The following is an 18,452-nucleotide window of genomic DNA, read 5'->3' on the forward strand; positions in this document are numbered from 1 at the left end:
AGGTTAGATGTTTCAGAACCCGATCGGGTTCTATCTTGTACAGTCACTCAGTCTTCTTTATATGAGCGCATCAGAGAGAGGCAGTATGATAATCCTCATTTAATTGTCCTTAAGGACATGGTGCGGCACGGTGATGCCAAGCAGGTTGCTATGGGGGAAGATGGAGTTCTGCGAATGCAGGGCCGTATTTGTGTGCCTAATGTGGATGGGCTTTGTGAATTAATTCTTGAAGAGGCACACAGTTCCAATTATTCTATTCATCCAGGTACCGCTAAAATATATCAAGATTTGCGGCAACATTATTGGTAGAGGAGAATGAAAAAGGATATAGTTGCACATGTAGCTCAGTGTCTGAATTGTCAGCAAGTTAAGTACGGGCATCAGAGACCTGGTGGTTTGCTTCAGAAGTTAGAAATTCCTGAGTGGAAGTGGGAGCGTATCTCTATGGATTTTGTTATTGGGATCCCACGGACTCAGAGAAAATTTGACACAGTTTGGGTCATTCTGGACAGGTTGACCAAGCCAACCCATTTCATTCCAATGGCAGTTACCTATTCTTCAGAGAAGTTAGCTAAAATTTACATTCGTGAGATTGTCCACCTTCACGGTGTGCCCGTATCTATTATTTCAGATCGAGGTACGCAGTTTACCTCACATTTCTGGAGGGCTGTACAGCGTGAGTTAGGCACGCGGGTGGAGTTGAGTACAACATTTCATCCACAGACGGACAGACAGTCAGAGCGCACTATTCAGATATTGGAAGATATGCTTCGCGCTTGTGTTATAGACTTTGGAGGTTCTTGGGATCATTTCTTACCACTAGCGGAGTTTGCTTATAATAATAGCTACCAGTCGAGCATTCAGATGGCTCCATATGAGGCATTATACAGAAGGCGATGCCGATCGCCAGTTGGTTGGTTTGAACCGGGAGAGGCTCGGTTGTTGGGTACCGATTTGGTACAGGATGCCTTGGATAAGGTCAAGATTATTCAGGATCGACTTCGCACAGCTCAGTCTAGGCAAAAGAGTTATGCCGACCGTAAAGTTCGTGATATTGCATTCATGGTTGGAGAACGAATATTGCTCCGGGTTTCACCTATGAAAGGTGTAATGAGGTTCGGAAAGAAGGGCAAGTTGAGCCCTAGGTATATTGGACCCTTTGAAATTCTTGAAAGGGTAGGTGAAGTAGCCTACAAGCTTGCATTACCACCTAGTTTATCAGCGTTTCATCCGGTGTTCCATGTGTCTATGCTCCGAAAATATCATGATGATTCGTCCTACATGTTAGATTTCAACTCAGTCCAATTGGACAAAGATTTGACTTACAAGGAGAAGCCGGTGGCTATTCTAGCCCGGCAGGTCCGACAGTTGAGGTCAAAGAGTTATCCTTCAGTTCAGGTGCAATGGAGAGGTCAGCCGGTAGAGGCATCTACCTGGGAGTCCGAGTCAGACATGCGGAGTAAATATCCACACCTTTTCTCCAGCTCAGGTACTTTTTCTAACTCCATTCGAGGACGAACGTTTATTTTTGAGGTGGAGAATGTGATGATCTAAAATATCATCTTTAAATTTAATAAGTAATTCTGTGTTCAGAGACCTTGAAAAGCACCATTTATCATCCCTCGACTTCCGTGCACAGTGCGTACAATTTTTCGGAAAGTTTTTATGTGAAAAATGGATTAAAATGGGAAATAGAGCTTTAAAACTCAACTAAGATGACTTTGATCAACATTTTGAGCAAACGGATCCAGATCAGTATTTTGAAAATTCCGGTAGGTCCGTATCGTGATTTGGGACTTGGGCGTATTCCCGGAATCGAATTCCGAGGTCCCTAGCTCGAGATATGGAATTTTTATGAAAGATTAAAAGCTTGAAAGCTTAATGATTTCTAAGAAATTACTGATATTGGATTTATTGACCTCAAATCCGTATTTTGGTTCCGGAGCCCAGTATAGGTCCACTATAATATTTATGACTTGTCTGCCAAATTTGGCGAGAATCGGAGTTGATTTGATGTGATTCGGACGTCCGGTTGTAAAAATATAAGTTTTAGAGATTTCTTGAAAACTTCCTTTGATTTGGTGTCCGATTCGTAGTTCTAGGTGTTATTTTGGCGATTCGATCGCGCGAGCAAGTTCATATGATATTTTAGAACTTGTGTGCATGTTTTGTTTAGAGCCCCGAGGGCTCGAGTGAGTTTCGGATAAGCTACGGGATGTTTTGAACTTTGAAAAACTGGTATTTTGCTGCATCAGGTGTTCTCGCATGTTCTTCTTCGCGTTCGCGAAGGTACCCTCGCGAACGTGAAGAGTAAACTGGGCAGCTGGATATTTCTTCTTCGCGAACGCGAAGGCTTGGTCACAAATGCGAAACGATGGGGGCATTACCCTTCGCGAACGCGACCATCTCCTCGCTAACACGTAGTGTTAGGCACGCCTGGGGGAGGATCGATCATTCCTTCAGCGCGAACGCGAGCTATGCCTCGCGAACGCGAAGGCCGGGGGGAAACCTTCGCGAACGCGAAGGAGGACTCGCGAACGCGAAAGCCACGGGCTGCTACTCATCGCGAACATGACAGGCCCTTCGCGAACGCGACAGGCCCTTCGCGAACGCGACAGGCCCTTCGCAAACCCTCAATTATAACTCGGCTTAGGGGCGATTTCAAAGAATGTTTCATGATTTCGGACTGGGTAAGTATTCTTTATCATATAGTGATTGTATTTCACAAATCCATGTCTATATTCATCATTTATTTCGGATTTAGATGGAAAAAATTGAAATTTTTGTAAAACTTTCCAAAAACGAAAAATTAAGATTTGAAGGTCCATTTGATATCGGAATTGGACAAATTTGGTATGGTTGAACTCGTATCGGAACGTGTGTTCGGATTTCATGAGTTTTTCCGGGATTTGAGACATGGGTCCTACTGCCGAATATTTTAATGAATTTCGGATTTTATCCGAAAAATTTATAAATTCATATGGAATTAATTCCTATGATTAGTATTGAATATATTGAATTGTTTGTGAATAGATTTGACGCTTTCGGAGGAAAATTTAAAAGGAAAAGCTGTGGTTGAATAATTGATTTGGAATTTGCAATGCGAGGTAAGTGTCGGGGTTAACCTTGACTTGAGGGAATAGAACCCTTAAATTGTTTGTTATGTGAATTGCATGTAAACAACGTATAGGCGAGGTGACGAGTGTCTATACGTCGTCAAATTAATTGTTTGCCTGCTTATTTGAAAAATCATAAATTATTTTTAATCATAAATTAATTATTATAATAATTATTTCTCTCTTATTCTTTGCAAATGTAAATTCTTAAATTCCTTGCATTAATTGTTACATGCTATTTGAATTATGTGCCTTAATTTTTATTTGACATTTAGCATATTAAATATTAAACTGCCTATTTACTCCTTGATTTTCATAATAATTTGCTATTTGTCATTGTTTGCTTCATAATTAAACCATAATTATTGTATGCTTGTTGTCTTGAAATTCTATATTAATTGTTATATTTATTGGAAAAATTTCTTCTATAAGAATTGATAAATGAAAATGTTGGAGGAGCGAGTTACACGCCGCAACATGATTGATTATAATGAATATATTGGAGGATCGGGTTGCACGCCGCAACAGACTTATTAAAAGTCAATATTGGAGGATCGTTTTGCACGCCACAACAGACTTATTAAAAGTCAATATTGGAGGATCGGGTTGCACGCCTTGTTAAAAAGTTAAACTTGATTGAAATAAATACATGACAAACTTGATTAAAAGAAATATAATGGGAGAGCGGGTTGCACGCTGCAACAGAATTGAATGTGAATATATTGTGAGAGCGGGTTGCACGCTGCAACAGAATTGGTTGAAATAATAATGGATTATGATTGTTGAGTTGGCTTCAATTATTATAAATGAGTTACCTGATTTATTTCTATTATTTGTTGTTGTTATCAATATTGCGTACAGGTTAATGTAAGTGAACCGCCTTAGCCTCGTCACTACTTCGTCGAGGTTAGGCTCAGCACTTACCAGTACATGGGGTCGGTTGTACTGATACTACACTCTGCACTTCTTGTGCAGATTTTGGAGTTGGTCCCAGCGGCGTACCATAGACTTGCTCGGATTTCAGCTACCAGAGGAGACTTGAGGTATAACTGCATGGCGTCCGCAGTTCTGAAGTCCCCGTCTATTTTACTTTAGCTGTGTGTTTATTTCCAGACAGCTTTATTTATTCAGACATTTATTTGTATTTATTCTAGAAGCTCGTGCACTTGTGACACCAATTCTGGGATGGTATTTAGACACCATTATTTTTATGGATTCAAAATTACTTCCGCATTTGCTTCCTTGTTGTTAATAAATTTAAAATTATTTTAAAAATGAATAATGTTATTCTAACGTTGGCTTGCCCAGCAAGTGAAATGTTAGGCGCCATCACGGTCCGAAGGTGGGAATTTCGGATCGTGACAGCAGTCTAGGAGGTTACTTTCCCTATCATCTTCTCTATCAATGGTTGACATTGCCCCATTGCTAGCCTTTTTGAGCTCGATGGGACTCTCAGGTACCTGAAGGGGAGAGAGCCAACAGAGAAGCCTAACTCTTGTATTATTTCCTGCTGAATCTGGTCTGGCACACCCCCAAAGTAGACAACACATTTTCCTTGATTGGCCACCAAACCAGATGCCAAGGAGAATTGGTGAAAGCAATTGTACAGTAGCCTAGTAAAGACCACATCTCCTCTACAGAACAACAATAAGTCATCTGCAAACTCCAATTGTATTATATTCAGCTTGTCGCATCTAAGGTGATAGTTAAAGTCTGGATTATCTTTCAAAATTTTCAGTAGTCTACTGAGGTACTCCATGGCTATAACAAACAAGAATGGTGATAAAGGATCACCTTGTTCCACTCCTCTTTTTGTAGTAAAAAGGGCACTTGGTTGAGCATTGGTAACTATAGAGTATCGATACACATACCATGATTCACCTAACAAATATTTTTGGAAAACTTAGAGCATTCAGAACTTGTTCTAGAAAAACCCATTCTATAGAGCCATAAGCTTGTTGCATGTCAAGTTGGATCATGCATCTTGGTGACACCCCTTTACTCCCATATCCTTTCACTAGTTTATGGCTAAGGATAATATTGTCAGTTATGACTATGCCATGTACAAATGCAGCTTGGCAAACAATAATTTAAATGTTGGAAATCAATGTTATTACATTAGCATAATACTTGAATTTAAAATGATTGGATATCATATGAACCTAAAAAATGACCAATTTAGCTAAGTTAGATAATATTATTATGTACTTATAGTTTGAAAATATGCAATGTAATCATATCTTACCTAAGACTTCTTTATAGACATTTTTTTTGTATATGTTCTCTTCTAATATATTGGCTGTTCCATCACGATCATAACTCTTGTTGTCAATATTGATACCCCTTGAAAGTGCAACATAAAATTATACATACAAGAAAGCATATTGTGGCAATTATAGTCCAATATTTATGATTATTTGGCCTTGTGCTTTGTTTATTTTTTTTGAATAAATTCACAAGAATATCATTCATTTTGGAGGCAAAAATTACATTCCGGAGACAAACACATGCTTGGAAGCAAATCGGCCCATCATAATTTATGCATATACAATTTTGTTGTCAAAATATCCCCATACCATCTTTGTACCATTACATAAGTCATTTGACGTATTTAAATTTCTCGGTAGCATAATGTGCGTATGTTTCTTCAAAACCAACATATACACAATGGACGATCAGTTTTTACTTACCTACGTAACACTAACATATATAAAAAAATATTGAACTTGACAACGAACCTTTGTGGTGGTACACTATTTGGTGTTAAAATATTTGTATTGTTCCTAGCAGTAGTTGTTATTATGATCTTATTTAGTCGATCAGCACATAATTGTCATATGCTTTGTCGAGGACTAATTCACGTCGAAGTAAATGACCCAACTGCCAAGATATGATAATAGGTGCAATTGAGATATCGATGTTACTTTTTGGAACCTTCTGCCACACTTGCGTTTTTGAAAAGCTCTATGGAGAGTGCTTCAAGGATAAGACTTAACCAACAAACTAGTTCATATCTGGAGTCTGACGCATATGTTTTATTATATATATGTATTCCATAAGCCAAATCCTCCAACAGTGATTGAAATTGTTAATGTCTTCCGAATGGAGCAGCCAAATTCTACAGACTGAACACACATCCAAAAGGACATAACCGAAATTCTAAATATTAGCCTTATAATCCTATTAGTTTTAAGACACAATACTACACGTTAGGAATCCTACATGATTACCTCTAGGAATCCTATAGTATAATTACTTTCGGGCTGTCTAATTCATATAAAATTGAATAAGTAAATATCTTTAGTCATGTAATTCTATTACTTTCAGGATATACTTCTTAAAAATTTCTATTACTAATTTAATTTGAAAACGTATTATAATGTCGTATTACTAATTTAATTCGAGAATGTATTATATTGTCCAAATTCATTTAGAAAAAGGAGAGCATGTATTATTATAAAAGCATAAATACAATATTAATATACCAAAATAGCCCTAAATTATTAAATGGAAGAACTCATAGGAAGATGACATAACTGCAATAACCTATTTTTTGGACTTCAATACCTTCTATGCTAATTTTTAATATTTTAAAATTAATAAAATTTTGTCTATTAAATTCTTATTAAAAATATGTAGGAATGTTTAATAAAATCAATTCCATAAGAACCCTCCATATTGGCAATACATTATCACTTCATAATGTCTAATACTAAAAAATAAATAAAAGTAATATTAAATGGACTGCATAAAGAGTTGAAATTGAGAAAAGAATACCCCCACGATAATATATTTTTAAATTATATTTGAACTATTTTTCTACTAAAATAATATTTTTTTAATCAATTTTTCATGTAATATTGAAAAATACCCAATTATTAAACAACAACTAAGAAAATATTTAAGAATATTAATGTGTGAGAAAGAGAAAAAAATGGTTGGTAAGAGTCAACACCACTAATGATTCTACAACCATAAAGATCTAAAAGTGAAATGTCATATCAATCTTTTACTCTTTGAAAATAAAATCTATGGTGGATAAAATTATAATTAAGATTAAATATTCAAAACAAGAGATGAACTAATATTAAGATAATCAACATAGGATAAATTACTTTTTATGTTAAAACCAAATAATTAAATCTTTTAATTAATTATTTAGCAAGAAAATCCAATTCAATTATTTTTTAAATTCATCATATGAGTAAAATTCTTATTCAAGTTAAAAAAAATCTTAAGTTACATAAATTTATTTCATAAAAAGAGCGTTAGAACACAAAGTTAAAAAAGGTTAGTATATTATTAAGAATCAAAATGCCATACAAGTGTCTGAGGAAGCACAATCAAAGCTAAATTCAAAACAAGAACAAGCTTTCAAGATTATATTATAAAGAGTTGACTCTGCTATAACGGGATTATTCTTTGTAAATGCCTCCGGCGAATCGAAATAATATTTCTATGTCATGACTTTTGTTGATTTTGGAACTACTAGTAGTACTTGACATAAATCACATCCCAAACCATTATTTTTATTGTGAGGCCACCCACTTTAGATATTCACATCCAAAACAAGAACAAACTTTCAAGATTATATTATAAAGAGTTGACTCTGCTATAACGAGATTATTCTTTGTAGATGCCTCAGGCGAATCGAAAAAATATTTCTATGTCATGCATTACTTTTAAATATCATATCAAGAGGCATATCACTGTTAGCAATAATAGCAAGTGGTGTACCAATAACGATTTTATTGTGAGGCCACCCACTTTAGATTTGATATAACCTCTTTAAACAATTTAAATAACCATCATAAATATATCAAAGTAGAGCAATAATGCTAAATTTATAAGGAGAGCAAAATTGATAATATGGGATGAAACACTTATGGCTAAGTATTAAACGATCGAAATAATTACGCGGAGTTCTAGAGATAAATTGGATATTAATGAACCGTTTGGTAGAAAATAATGGTTTGGGATGTTATTTATGTCAAGTACTACCAGTAGTTCCAAAATCAACAAAAGCAGAGGCTGTAAAAGCTAGCCTGTCAAAGTTATACTTCTGGCCTCAAATGAAAAAGATTCAACTGACAAGAAATATATAGTAAGAACAGATCAAATATTCAGTGTCTTCTTGTTTCATGTCAGAAACGAAGAAGAGCATCCAATAAAAGATGATTTAGTTCTTCCTAAACACTTGATTATCAATCCCAACGGTAATCGTAGTGCATTTAATAAGAGAAATATTTCTATCATTAGATTAAAATACAATTTGTGCAAATCGCATGATAGAACTAAAAAGATATCATAGCTAGCAGAAATGAATATGTTGATCAACTAAATAAAAGGTTGATTGCAAAATTTTATAGTAAAAATAAAATATTTTTCTGTTTTTGACTCAGTAGAAAATGATACCAATAATTACTACCAAGAAGAATACTTAAATACTTTATTACCAAATGGCCTTCTACTATACATGTTTCTTGTCAAGTTTATTATTTTTTACGTATGTTAGTATCACCGTTTATATAATAGACTAAGTTAAAATTGATCTTTCATTGTATATAAGTTGATTTTGAAGAAAAATATGCTCGTCATGCTACTGAAAAACTTAGATACGCCGAATAGCTTATGTAATAGCACACATATGGTACACAGAAGTTTTGACAATAACGTTATACATGCAAAAATTAAGATACTGATCAATGTGATTCTAAGTATATTCTTATCCCTGAATTTAACTTTCGTCTTCCGAAACTAAGGAATATTCTTTTAAACTTGTGTGAAAATAAATTTTAGTATGTTTATGTTTTGCAAATATAATAAATAAAGCACAAGGACAAACATCATAAATATTGGACTATATTTACCGCAATATATTTTCTTGCACGAATAACTGTATGTTGCGCTTTCAAGAGAGATATCAAGATTGACAACAAGAGTTCTGGTTAAAGCAGAGCAACCAAAGCATTAGGAGAAAACATATACAAAAAAACATTGTCCACAAGAAATATTCGTTAAAATACCATCACATTAAATACTTTTAAACTATAATACATAATTATCCAACTAACATGACACAATTGATCATTTGTGTAAGTTTTGATAATGTCCTTTTATTTTAAATTTATGTATTATGCTAATGTAATAATTTTCGGCATTTAGATGATTGTTGTATTATTATACATAAAATTTCTCTTATTAATTAAATTTTATTATTCCTTCATATAAATAAATATTTAAATCATCACGTGCCATTATTAACGTGCAACGCACGTTCATAAATACTAGTACGTATATATGTATATATTCAATAAGTCAAACCCCCAACAGTGTTTGAAATTGTAATGTCTTCCGAATGGAGCAGCCAAATTCTACAGACTGAACACACATCCAATTTAGTTTCTGTTGGGGAAGTTTCAAAAATACACATCACATTTACTGCTGGAGCATACCAAGAAGTACCACAAACATTAATAAAGGAAGTGTACGTTCAATATAAGAACCACCCAAGTCAATATTTGCTATACAGATTGAAAAAAAGAGACATCCTTACAAACAAAAACCAATCTCAAGTTGCTGCCCCCCCCCCCCGAGATCCACTATAAGTTACATTTTGCAGCCTGGATAGCCTCACCAGGAATGAGTTGCCTTTGTCACACCAAAAGTCACAGCAATTAAAGCAAGCATGGCCTGATTATCAAAAAGATAAACATAGTCAGCGGCTGACATTGTCACAGCAAAGAAATTGAGAAATAATAAAGTAATGGAGTGACAATGCTGATACTTTGCTCCATTGAGTACTGCAGAAATCAGTAAACTAATTAGTGCATAGCTACAACCGCTTGGGGCAGTAATAACAAGCACTCATCTATCCATGAACTTATCTACCCCCCTATTTGTTTCCTTCCCCTCCTCCATCCCCATCTACCTCCAAATCCAAACAAAGGAGGGAAGGCGTAATGTATCTTTGTAGCATATAAAAGAGCATACATCAACTCCTCGTATATTATTCCTTCGTATAAATTCAAGTTGGGTATTACCAAATAGTGTGTTTAACCTGTAAACAGTAAAGATATGCTTGACTAATTGCAACCATAAAACAGATTACTTGAGTATTCAGCAGAACAACAAAGTGTACAAGAGTACCAGTGCAGGACTGCTTATTTGCTTATATGGAAGGCTTTTAAGCGTCACCTAGGAATTCAGACCAATTTAAAATTGGAGAACTGAACTGCACATTACTTGGATTCAAATCCACGATCTGAATAAGACCGAACAAGATAAATATAAGACCTCTTTAAAGGAACTAGCCCGAGCTTTCCTGAATACCAGTCGGCACTAGAAGGAAATGTTACATAATAAATATATAAAGCCAAAAACTCATGCAAGAGTTAGATTAGGACTTTGACAGCACCAAAAATCAAGGTTATTGTTGAATATTTTTTAAGACGTGCTTCCTTGGAGGCAGAAAGGAACAATGATTTGATGATTTGGCCAAATCTAGCAGATTGAAAACATGTCGACATGAAAAGGGCTAAAAGCAATTGGGCCAAAAAAAGCGGGGTTTAAAAGTGGTTTTACAATTGGCTACCCAAATTTAGTCCACTTCTCAACCTAGTCTAATTGCTCAATCCTTCTAATGTTCCTCTAATATACGCTCGTAGAAATCCAAGCTATAATATACATTTATGCCCTCTCTAGAATAAGGTAAATAGCAATAGAAAAGGATATCCAAGTCAAATGAGGTAAAATCATGGTAAGCACTTACATGGTGTAATAAATATAGTTATCCAATATCAAGTCCACATATACTGGACGTACAAGAGAGTTTATTCTTTTTCCAAATGTATAGCTGCCAAAACCAAATTTTATTACTCCCTCTGTTCCATTCTTCATATAAAAAAATGGTTACACCTCTGTTCCAATTTATACAACACTTTTTCTTTTTTAGTCTTCCAAAAAGGATGATATTGGATATTTTGGAAAACTTAACTTCAAATTTCCAATTTACCAATAATGACATGTTCTTATAACCGTAGAAATGTCATAACATGTTTAAGACCACAAGTTTTAAAAGAACTTTCAATATGTGTCAAAAGTCTTTATGTCCTAAACCCAGTCAACTGAGCAATTTGTGTGATTTTACCCCAACAATATTTGCCAACATGACTCTGACGAAAACACATGGTACCCAAGAATTAATGACGAAGGGAATATCATCCACCGTACAATTGCATGCTATAAGAGAGAGAGAGAGAGAGAGAGAGAGAGAGAGAGAGAGAGAGAGAGAGAGAGAGAGAGAGAGAGAGAGAGAGACTTACCTAAAAATTGAGTGATATAAGTCCAGGCTTTTCTCTGTAATCAATCCGCACACACAGAAGAAGAAAAGCTCCAATATACCAAGGAACAGTACCAAGAAAGAAACCAGAGATGAACCTTGCAAACAAAGTCACCAAAATATTAGAAAGTAAGCCAGCATTGAAATCTTTAGTCAATCGTACATGAATCATAAAATTGAGTTTATGAAAATCTGGTCATAGAAACATCAGAAAAAGGCAAAGCCCTTAGCAACTATCACATCAGGATTTGATATTGCTGAGTTGTTAATTTGGTGTGCTTCACATTGTTTCCCCAACTAACCTACCCATCTTTATTTTTAAAAAAAGTTAAAACTCTGAATACGATAATGGGAAAGCTCTAAATAATAAGAAACGCTGAGTAGGATTCCATGTATCACTTTTTATCAATCTAACCACGATTTATAACCGGAAAAAAAAAAATTTGAGCACAAGAAAAAGTACAACAATAGGAACTTACAAGAACCAGCCAATCCCCATGCCACAGCAAGGAAGCCGGTACTCCCTTACAGGTCTACCTTCGGCAACAGCATAACCTAAACCACAGTGAAGCAACATATTAAACATATATAACCTCTAACATTAAAATAATTTTTGAAAAGCAAATATCTGTTATTCAGCCCAGTTAGAACAATAAGATTTAGAAAGCATTTTCTAGATTGCAATTCCTGAGATTTTCCGAGACAAGATACATAACTAGTTTACCATTCTTTCACGTGTAAGTTAACCATAACATTTCAACTCCACTTTTACAACTTCTGATTGCTTTAAGAAAGTTTGCAATCACACATACAAAATCTAAAGTCAGAATCCATTGATTAAGGATTCAACAAGCTTTAAATATGCTAAGATGGAAAATCAAAATAGCATGATTGAAGGAAAAAGAAGCCTTTCAACAGCTAATATCAATCAATCCTTCCATGATCAACCACATCTCCTATTACTAACAATAAACTAACAGAGAAACTCAGAGAACCCGATTGCGAAATTCCTTTCACTACATCCTTCAATACAACATGACCACTCTCCACCACTAGATGTTCAACCGGATATAAAACTTAAACCCACAAATCTGCAGATTTGTCGAGACTGCAAATATACATACTTAAAAACAAGGAGTTAATCAACCTACAAAGTTATAGATGAATTTACAGATGAAATTATGCACAAAATACAACTTTTTTATAATTGAAAGTATCTGCATCCTATCACAATAAGCCTGTGTTTACAAAGATACTAAAATCGTGAATAATATTGCTGGTATCAACATTAATGTTTCACAATAGACCCATTAATAGAATTGGCTAGTTTCGGCAATCAGTATTCTGAATATTCATCAAGCATCATACTGAGATTTTATTCCATGAAATGTTCAAAACAGAGAAACAAACAGAATTATCAACAAACATAAAAGAAAAAATTATGGAAGCCCCAGTAGATAGATGAAGATGTGGAAAAACACACCGTGAACAGTTTGATAACCATGAGGATAGTAATGAGGAGGAGCGCCGGAGGCACCAGGCGGAGGAATGGGCTGAGGAAAACCAAACACCGGCTGAGACTGTGGAGGAGGAGGAGGCGGATGATTGGCCACTCCTTGAAACGTACCGTAGTAATAGTTTGGCGGCAACGGTTCGCCGGTGGCCGGAGAGGCCCTGTTTTTCCCGCCTTCTTCGCTCATCCTTTCCACCGGGATAGAGATCGAGCAACGGGTTAGGGTTTCGGGATCAAAGCGAAGTCGTATTGTTGCTGACACCAATTGACAGAATCGGATCGTCGTGGCGGTGTGATCGGCGATTTTGCGGTCTTTGATTTGTGGTGCGCTGACGGTTTGCTGATATATATTTCAGCTTGGCTTCGTTGGTAAGTTTCACGCCAACGCGTGGATATAAAAATTTGTCTTTATACAAGTTTATATTTATGAAATTTGCGATTGTTGTTATTCTCATCTAACCCAGGTTGTTCACACGTGATGAGGTTTGTGCCTGACTGAAATATAATCAACTGAGACAATTTATTAGTAACACTGTAATTATATTAAATTTGTAAGGTTAACACGAGATTTGGTTGATCAATGACTCTGGCTTTACAATATAATCTTTTTGTTTCATTTTATATTACATAGTTTTCTTTTTAATCCGTTTAAAGAAGATAAGCATCTTTCTCTATTTCAAAACTATCTTTAGTTTTAGTGAATGGCATGACATCTATATGCCCACAACATATTAAGTGGATCTTTGGTATGTTATGTAGATTTAGTTTATATGTCAAAAGTATTATTTTCTTTTTTAAAACAACAACAATAGACCTAGTATAATCGAACAAGTAGGGTCTGTGGAGAATAATGTGTATACAAATATTACCCCTACCCTAATAATCTTTCTATTTAAAAACTCCATTCAAGTCGCACCCGAGTACACATATGCAAAGAATTATAAACCAAAAAGAACATTCAAGTCGCACCACAGTCCACATTTGGAAAGAATTATGAATCAAAAAGAAAATTACTTATGGGAAGGAACAAAAATTGAGTGAAGACACTGACATGGAACACACTGAAAGACCTTACGAAGCAAAAAAGATAACTTGAGCATATTAGACGCAAACATAAACCCACCATTGCTTACTCAAGCACAAGTTGATCAGTGCAAAATAGTTGACAATCTGATACAAAGTAGCGGAGACGAATTATACGCTAACATCAGAGGGACGAGGAACTACATACATTGCTAGTATTTCCTAACTAAAAGTGTGTCAAAAAGTTTTTCATGCCATCTCTGATGTTAGCTAAAAGGGGGCAGCCAAAATGTCTTCTATATAGCCAAGTCAAGCTTCTGAGGGTCCTGCCAGCCCTACATTATCAAGAAAAATAATGTCAGTAAGTTTCTTCGAATATCTAATCTATCAAGTCAACATTATATTGATTTGAGAGAGAAATCCCGCACACTAGGACTAGGTATATACAAAGATAGAGCATCTTACAACAAAGCATGCTTCCCGACAAATAGCATCCATTCATTAACACTAGTTAAATATCAAAAATACTCCAAAGATATATAAAGTCGAAAATGTTCTACGTACTAAACAAACGTACTAGCAAAGATTTAAAAGATAAATAATGTATCTAGAAATTCTAGATGTCCAATGCATAACCCTAATTTGCTAATACATAAACCTAATATTTTCTAGAAAATCAAAATTATATTTCAAACAGAAGCACCTCTGCTACAGTCCCTGGTCCACTCATTTCCATTACGAACATGCTCCTCATGCCATGCACCAAATAGCTTAGAATATGATGTCTAGAATAAGATCCCAAAGTTACGGCAAGTCAATTCATTTATAAAAGACTGCAAGACACAAGTCAACCAAGGAGGAAAGACGAGGACGGGATAGCAAGACTAGGAAGTTTATAAGCAATTAGAACACAAAACTGGAAATTCAAGCTGAGAAGGCCGAAAGATTGCAACTTGAAGGAGCAAATAATTAAATGAAAAGAAGATTCTTTCATATGAAGAGAGGACCTCTTACACTGGCTGTCAAACTAAAGCTATATCTTTGAGCATTCAAAAGCAAAGATATGGATGTGTCGCACTACATTAAGAGAGTGTACATTCATCCAATATGGTTAGCAATGACACAAGTAGCCAAGCCTTCCATTGTTATAACCTTTAGTTCATCACACTAACATCTATAAGACTAAACATCTGTACTTGCATATTCAAGTATCAAAGTTCATGGATCAGGAATGAAGATTTTTTTTGAAAACACTCACCAAAAACAAGAAAAAGAGCACCAGAAACAGAAAGCGCAAATGCTCTGGCTGGATTAACTAGATAGGTAACAGAACTGTCGCAATCACGGATCGGACATGGTTTTATTATTGTTTTTCTTTTCTTTTGAAGACTTGGTTCTGTTAGTTAGTGTATATCCAGCAATCCAAATGCATTATTTCAGTGAAACTATGTTTTTCTGCTCTTTCTTACAAGTAATTGTTATAATGCTTATGGAACAAACTAACTCAGAGTTTTACAGTGTCAACAAATAGAAATTTATATATCTGCAGATAGATATATAACTTCAAGGATCTAGCAATCATATTACTATGTCTATTGATCTAGTTGTCTCTTCATAGTGAAGTCATTGGTTATCGACCTCAACACAACTGATGCTCCAACAAGCAAACACTACGAAAGCTGAAAAGTTTCTCTGATCATTTAAATGTTTCTGTTGACAAAAAGGAAGATCTTGTATTGTCAGAAAATAAATGGGGTGACACGCACGATGCACCTTTGAAGCCAAGCCTACATCTTTTCAAACAATTCCCACTCTGAAAGACATGAAAGGGAGAAAATAGTTTTCAAGTGGGACTCGAAAAGGAAGCATTTTAGCTCTTTTTTCATACTTCTATGTGCACATGTAAGCCACCCTAAAAGAAAGTTTCTCTTATTTTGAGTTGCAATATCATGTGGCATCTCTATTTATTCCCCTTATTTCCACCAATTTCAACTAGTAATCCAAGAAGTTGTTTGGCTGACTAACCATAAAATTGGACTGGGAAAATAAGAGAATTGCATACAGTGAGAGACATCTATATTGTGACTGATTCCACACCACAAAGCTATTCACAAAAATATACTTTCTTAGATGGGAGATGAAAAGAAAACTTGTTAGTTGGCCATATTTGCTTTCCAGAACTACAGCAGCAACTGACAAGCATCTCCACTAATTGTGTAGAGTTAAGTAAAAATGATCACAGAGTTAGTTCACGTAGTAAATTAATGCATCACAGATTCACAATCAATCTGCTTTGTTTCACCAGGTGCCCATAACATACACATAAGCACATAAGGATAAGAACAAAGCAAAAGTGCAACATCTCAAAGTGGGATCAGACTTGACAATCAACACAAAGCAAGCACATAGTAACTTAAGATATAATTGAAAAGACAAAAGTTGATCACCGCACTTTAGGAGATTTTCACGTGCTAATTTACCTCTAGCAGCTTGCTTCTTAACTGGTAGCATCCCTCCAATCAGAACTAAGCTCTCTGAATAGTTGAAAATCATGGACGAACTGCTATCAGCATTATCGATGCACAATTTTGCCTTAACAGAACTAGTCACCGGATCAAAGAGGAACAACACGCCATTCTCATCCTCAGCAACAATATTACCATTCCTCAAACAGCCAATAATTCTGTTGAACCCGAATAACATTTCAACATTGCATTTCTTGCTCCAACCATCTTCATCATCCATTACCCAAATTTCAACATTATATTTGTCTGTTTTATCCCACATTAATATACCAAGAGAATCCTCCAAATTCACAAGATACCCCTGAATCTCCAGTCTCACTCCAGGCATAGGTAACTTGTCAAATACTTTCTTACTCACATCAAAACACACCAATACCTCACGTGACCCATGCGCATCCTCAAGCAGAGCAGTCCAATAAGGCACCCCTTTAATAATCAGATTGCAAGAAAGCCCAAGAACTCGAAACCCCACCTCATTTGGCACCCTCTGCCAGCTGAAACTCTTGGTTGAAAACATTTCCACTTCATCCGCAATCATAGTTTCTGGTCCGAAACTCTTAAGACTCAAGACCAAGAAGTCATTCTCTTGTGAATCGTACGCCAACCCGATGGAAACACAAGAGTGCGTTCCCATAATGGGTTTGCGTTTCGAAAGCGGCAGAGTCCTAGACTGCCTCATAGCTGGGTTCCAAAGAGTAATGACATCACCCCAAGGTGGCTGACAAAGGCACACAATGCCATTGCAAGAACCCACAACCACCATACTTTGCAAGAAGAAAGGGAAAGGGTTATCAAGTTCCACAACTGATGATGACTCGGGGGACAGGTTGATTAGTGAGAGTAGATGATCAGCGGACTCGAGATGGCGAGTGTGTAAAAGAATGGGTGAAGAACCGGTAATGGGCTGCAAAGAAGAGGAATGGCGGAAATGGGTGGCTACGAAGTTGGGTTTGGAAATGAGTTTTCGCCATGGCTTGCAAACGCACCTGAATTGTAAAAGGGTCTTCACAGGGAGACGAGAAAGGATATTAATGATGATTTCTCTTGGGAAAATGCAGTTGCATGTTGCGTCTGGAGCTCTGTTTTTTGTTTTTTTCGAGTTCCCTTTACCTTTCTTTTTCCCCTTTCCTTTGCCTTTAGACGGCGGCATTTTAGCCGGGAAGTGGCCGGAGGTTGAAGATGAAGAAAGGACTTTGTGATCGACAGAGAGAACTGGGGATTTGTACAGCCTAGCTAGTCTTGACAAAGAAGAGAGGAAAACGGTTTTAGAGGGTTTTGGATATAAGGTGAAAACTGAAAAGCAATTGTGTATAATATACTTACACGTTCAGATTAATGATTCTTTAACAATGGAATAGTCCTCTTTTCCTACTTATTTGGCACCATCTCGTCTTAAATAATTTTTGTAATAACGACCATATCGTCTTAATTAGAGTACTTGCATTTTACTTTTAAATGATTTAATTTAGTAGAAATTTATATTTAAATTAATGAATAATAATTTATTTTGTTTAAATAACTTAAGATAGGAGTATTTAAAATACGGAAAATATTTATTAACGTACTAATTTTATACTAAATAATCTATTCTCTAGAATCCATGAATCACAAATTTATAAAAACTCTAGCTGATCAATTTTCCAAAGCAAATAATAAGATATCGCTCTATAATCCTATGAGGATTAAATTATTCCTTAAAAATACTTGTGTAGATAAAATTCTAATATTTGAATTTTTCCTTTATCTGAGAAATTAATTTCAGCTAAAAACTTGCTACTTTGAATATTAATAAATCAGCTGAGTGAAAGCAAAATGAAAGGACCAAAAATTTTCCTTAGCTCCTTAATCACTCAAGTTAATTCCACAAGGATTCAAATTTAATCGTAAAAGTTTAAAATCATTGGTCTAGCTTTAATGCATGTTTTTTGGTGGAC

General features: G+C 35.5%; 2 protein-coding genes across 2 annotated transcripts; both read right to left on the bottom strand.

The window, feature by feature from the left end:
* Positions 1 to 11,440: 11,440 nt before the first annotated feature.
* Positions 11,441 to 13,364, bottom strand: LOC107828802 (large ribosomal subunit protein eL20z-like). The gene is made up of 3 exons (XM_016656177.2): positions 12,941 to 13,364; positions 11,937 to 12,012; positions 11,441 to 11,555 (listed from the first exon to the last, which is right to left on the bottom strand). Exons 1-3 carry the CDS (start codon positions 13,155 to 13,157, stop codon positions 11,441 to 11,443), a joined length of 408 nt encoding a protein of 135 aa, XP_016511663.2. The 5' UTR covers positions 13,158 to 13,364.
* A 735-nt stretch (positions 13,365 to 14,099) lies between these two features.
* LOC107828801 (putative F-box protein At1g32420) lies at positions 14,100 to 17,781 on the bottom strand. The gene is made up of 2 exons (XM_016656176.2): positions 16,474 to 17,781; positions 14,100 to 14,328 (listed from the first exon to the last, which is right to left on the bottom strand). The coding sequence occupies exons 1-2, from the start codon at positions 17,666 to 17,668 to the stop codon at positions 14,303 to 14,305; spliced, it is 1,221 nt and encodes a 406-aa protein (XP_016511662.2). The 5' UTR covers positions 17,669 to 17,781; the 3' UTR covers positions 14,100 to 14,302.
* Positions 17,782 to 18,452: the final 671 nt, after the last annotated feature.

This window comes from Nicotiana tabacum, chromosome 17 (assembly GCF_000715075.1).
Source record: "Nicotiana tabacum cultivar K326 chromosome 17, ASM71507v2, whole genome shotgun sequence".
Taxonomy (NCBI): domain Eukaryota; kingdom Viridiplantae; phylum Streptophyta; class Magnoliopsida; order Solanales; family Solanaceae; genus Nicotiana; species Nicotiana tabacum.

What these genes read in the sequence shown, in the direction of transcription:
- LOC107828802 (XM_016656177.2), bottom strand. Translation starts at nt 13,157, where the DNA reads ATGAGCGAAGAAGGCGGGAAAAACAGGGCCTCTCCGGCCACCGGCGAA. An exon ending in TGGTTATCAAACTGTTCACG is followed by an intron (nt 12,013 to 12,940) that starts GTGTGTTTTTCC and finishes ACTGTGGTTTAG; the next exon opens with GTTATGCTGTTGCCGAAGGT. An exon ending in ATGGGGATTGGCTGGTTCTT is followed by an intron (nt 11,556 to 11,936) that starts GTAAGTTCCTAT and finishes TTTGTTTGCAAG; the next exon opens with GTTCATCTCTGGTTTCTTTC.
- LOC107828801 (XM_016656176.2), bottom strand. Translation starts at nt 17,668, where the DNA reads ATGCCGCCGTCTAAAGGCAAAGGAAAGGGGAAAAAGAAAGGTAAAGGG. An exon ending in TAAGAAGCAAGCTGCTAGAG is followed by an intron (nt 14,329 to 16,473) that starts GTAAATTAGCAC and finishes TTGATAATGTAG; the next exon opens with GGCTGGCAGGACCCTCAGAA.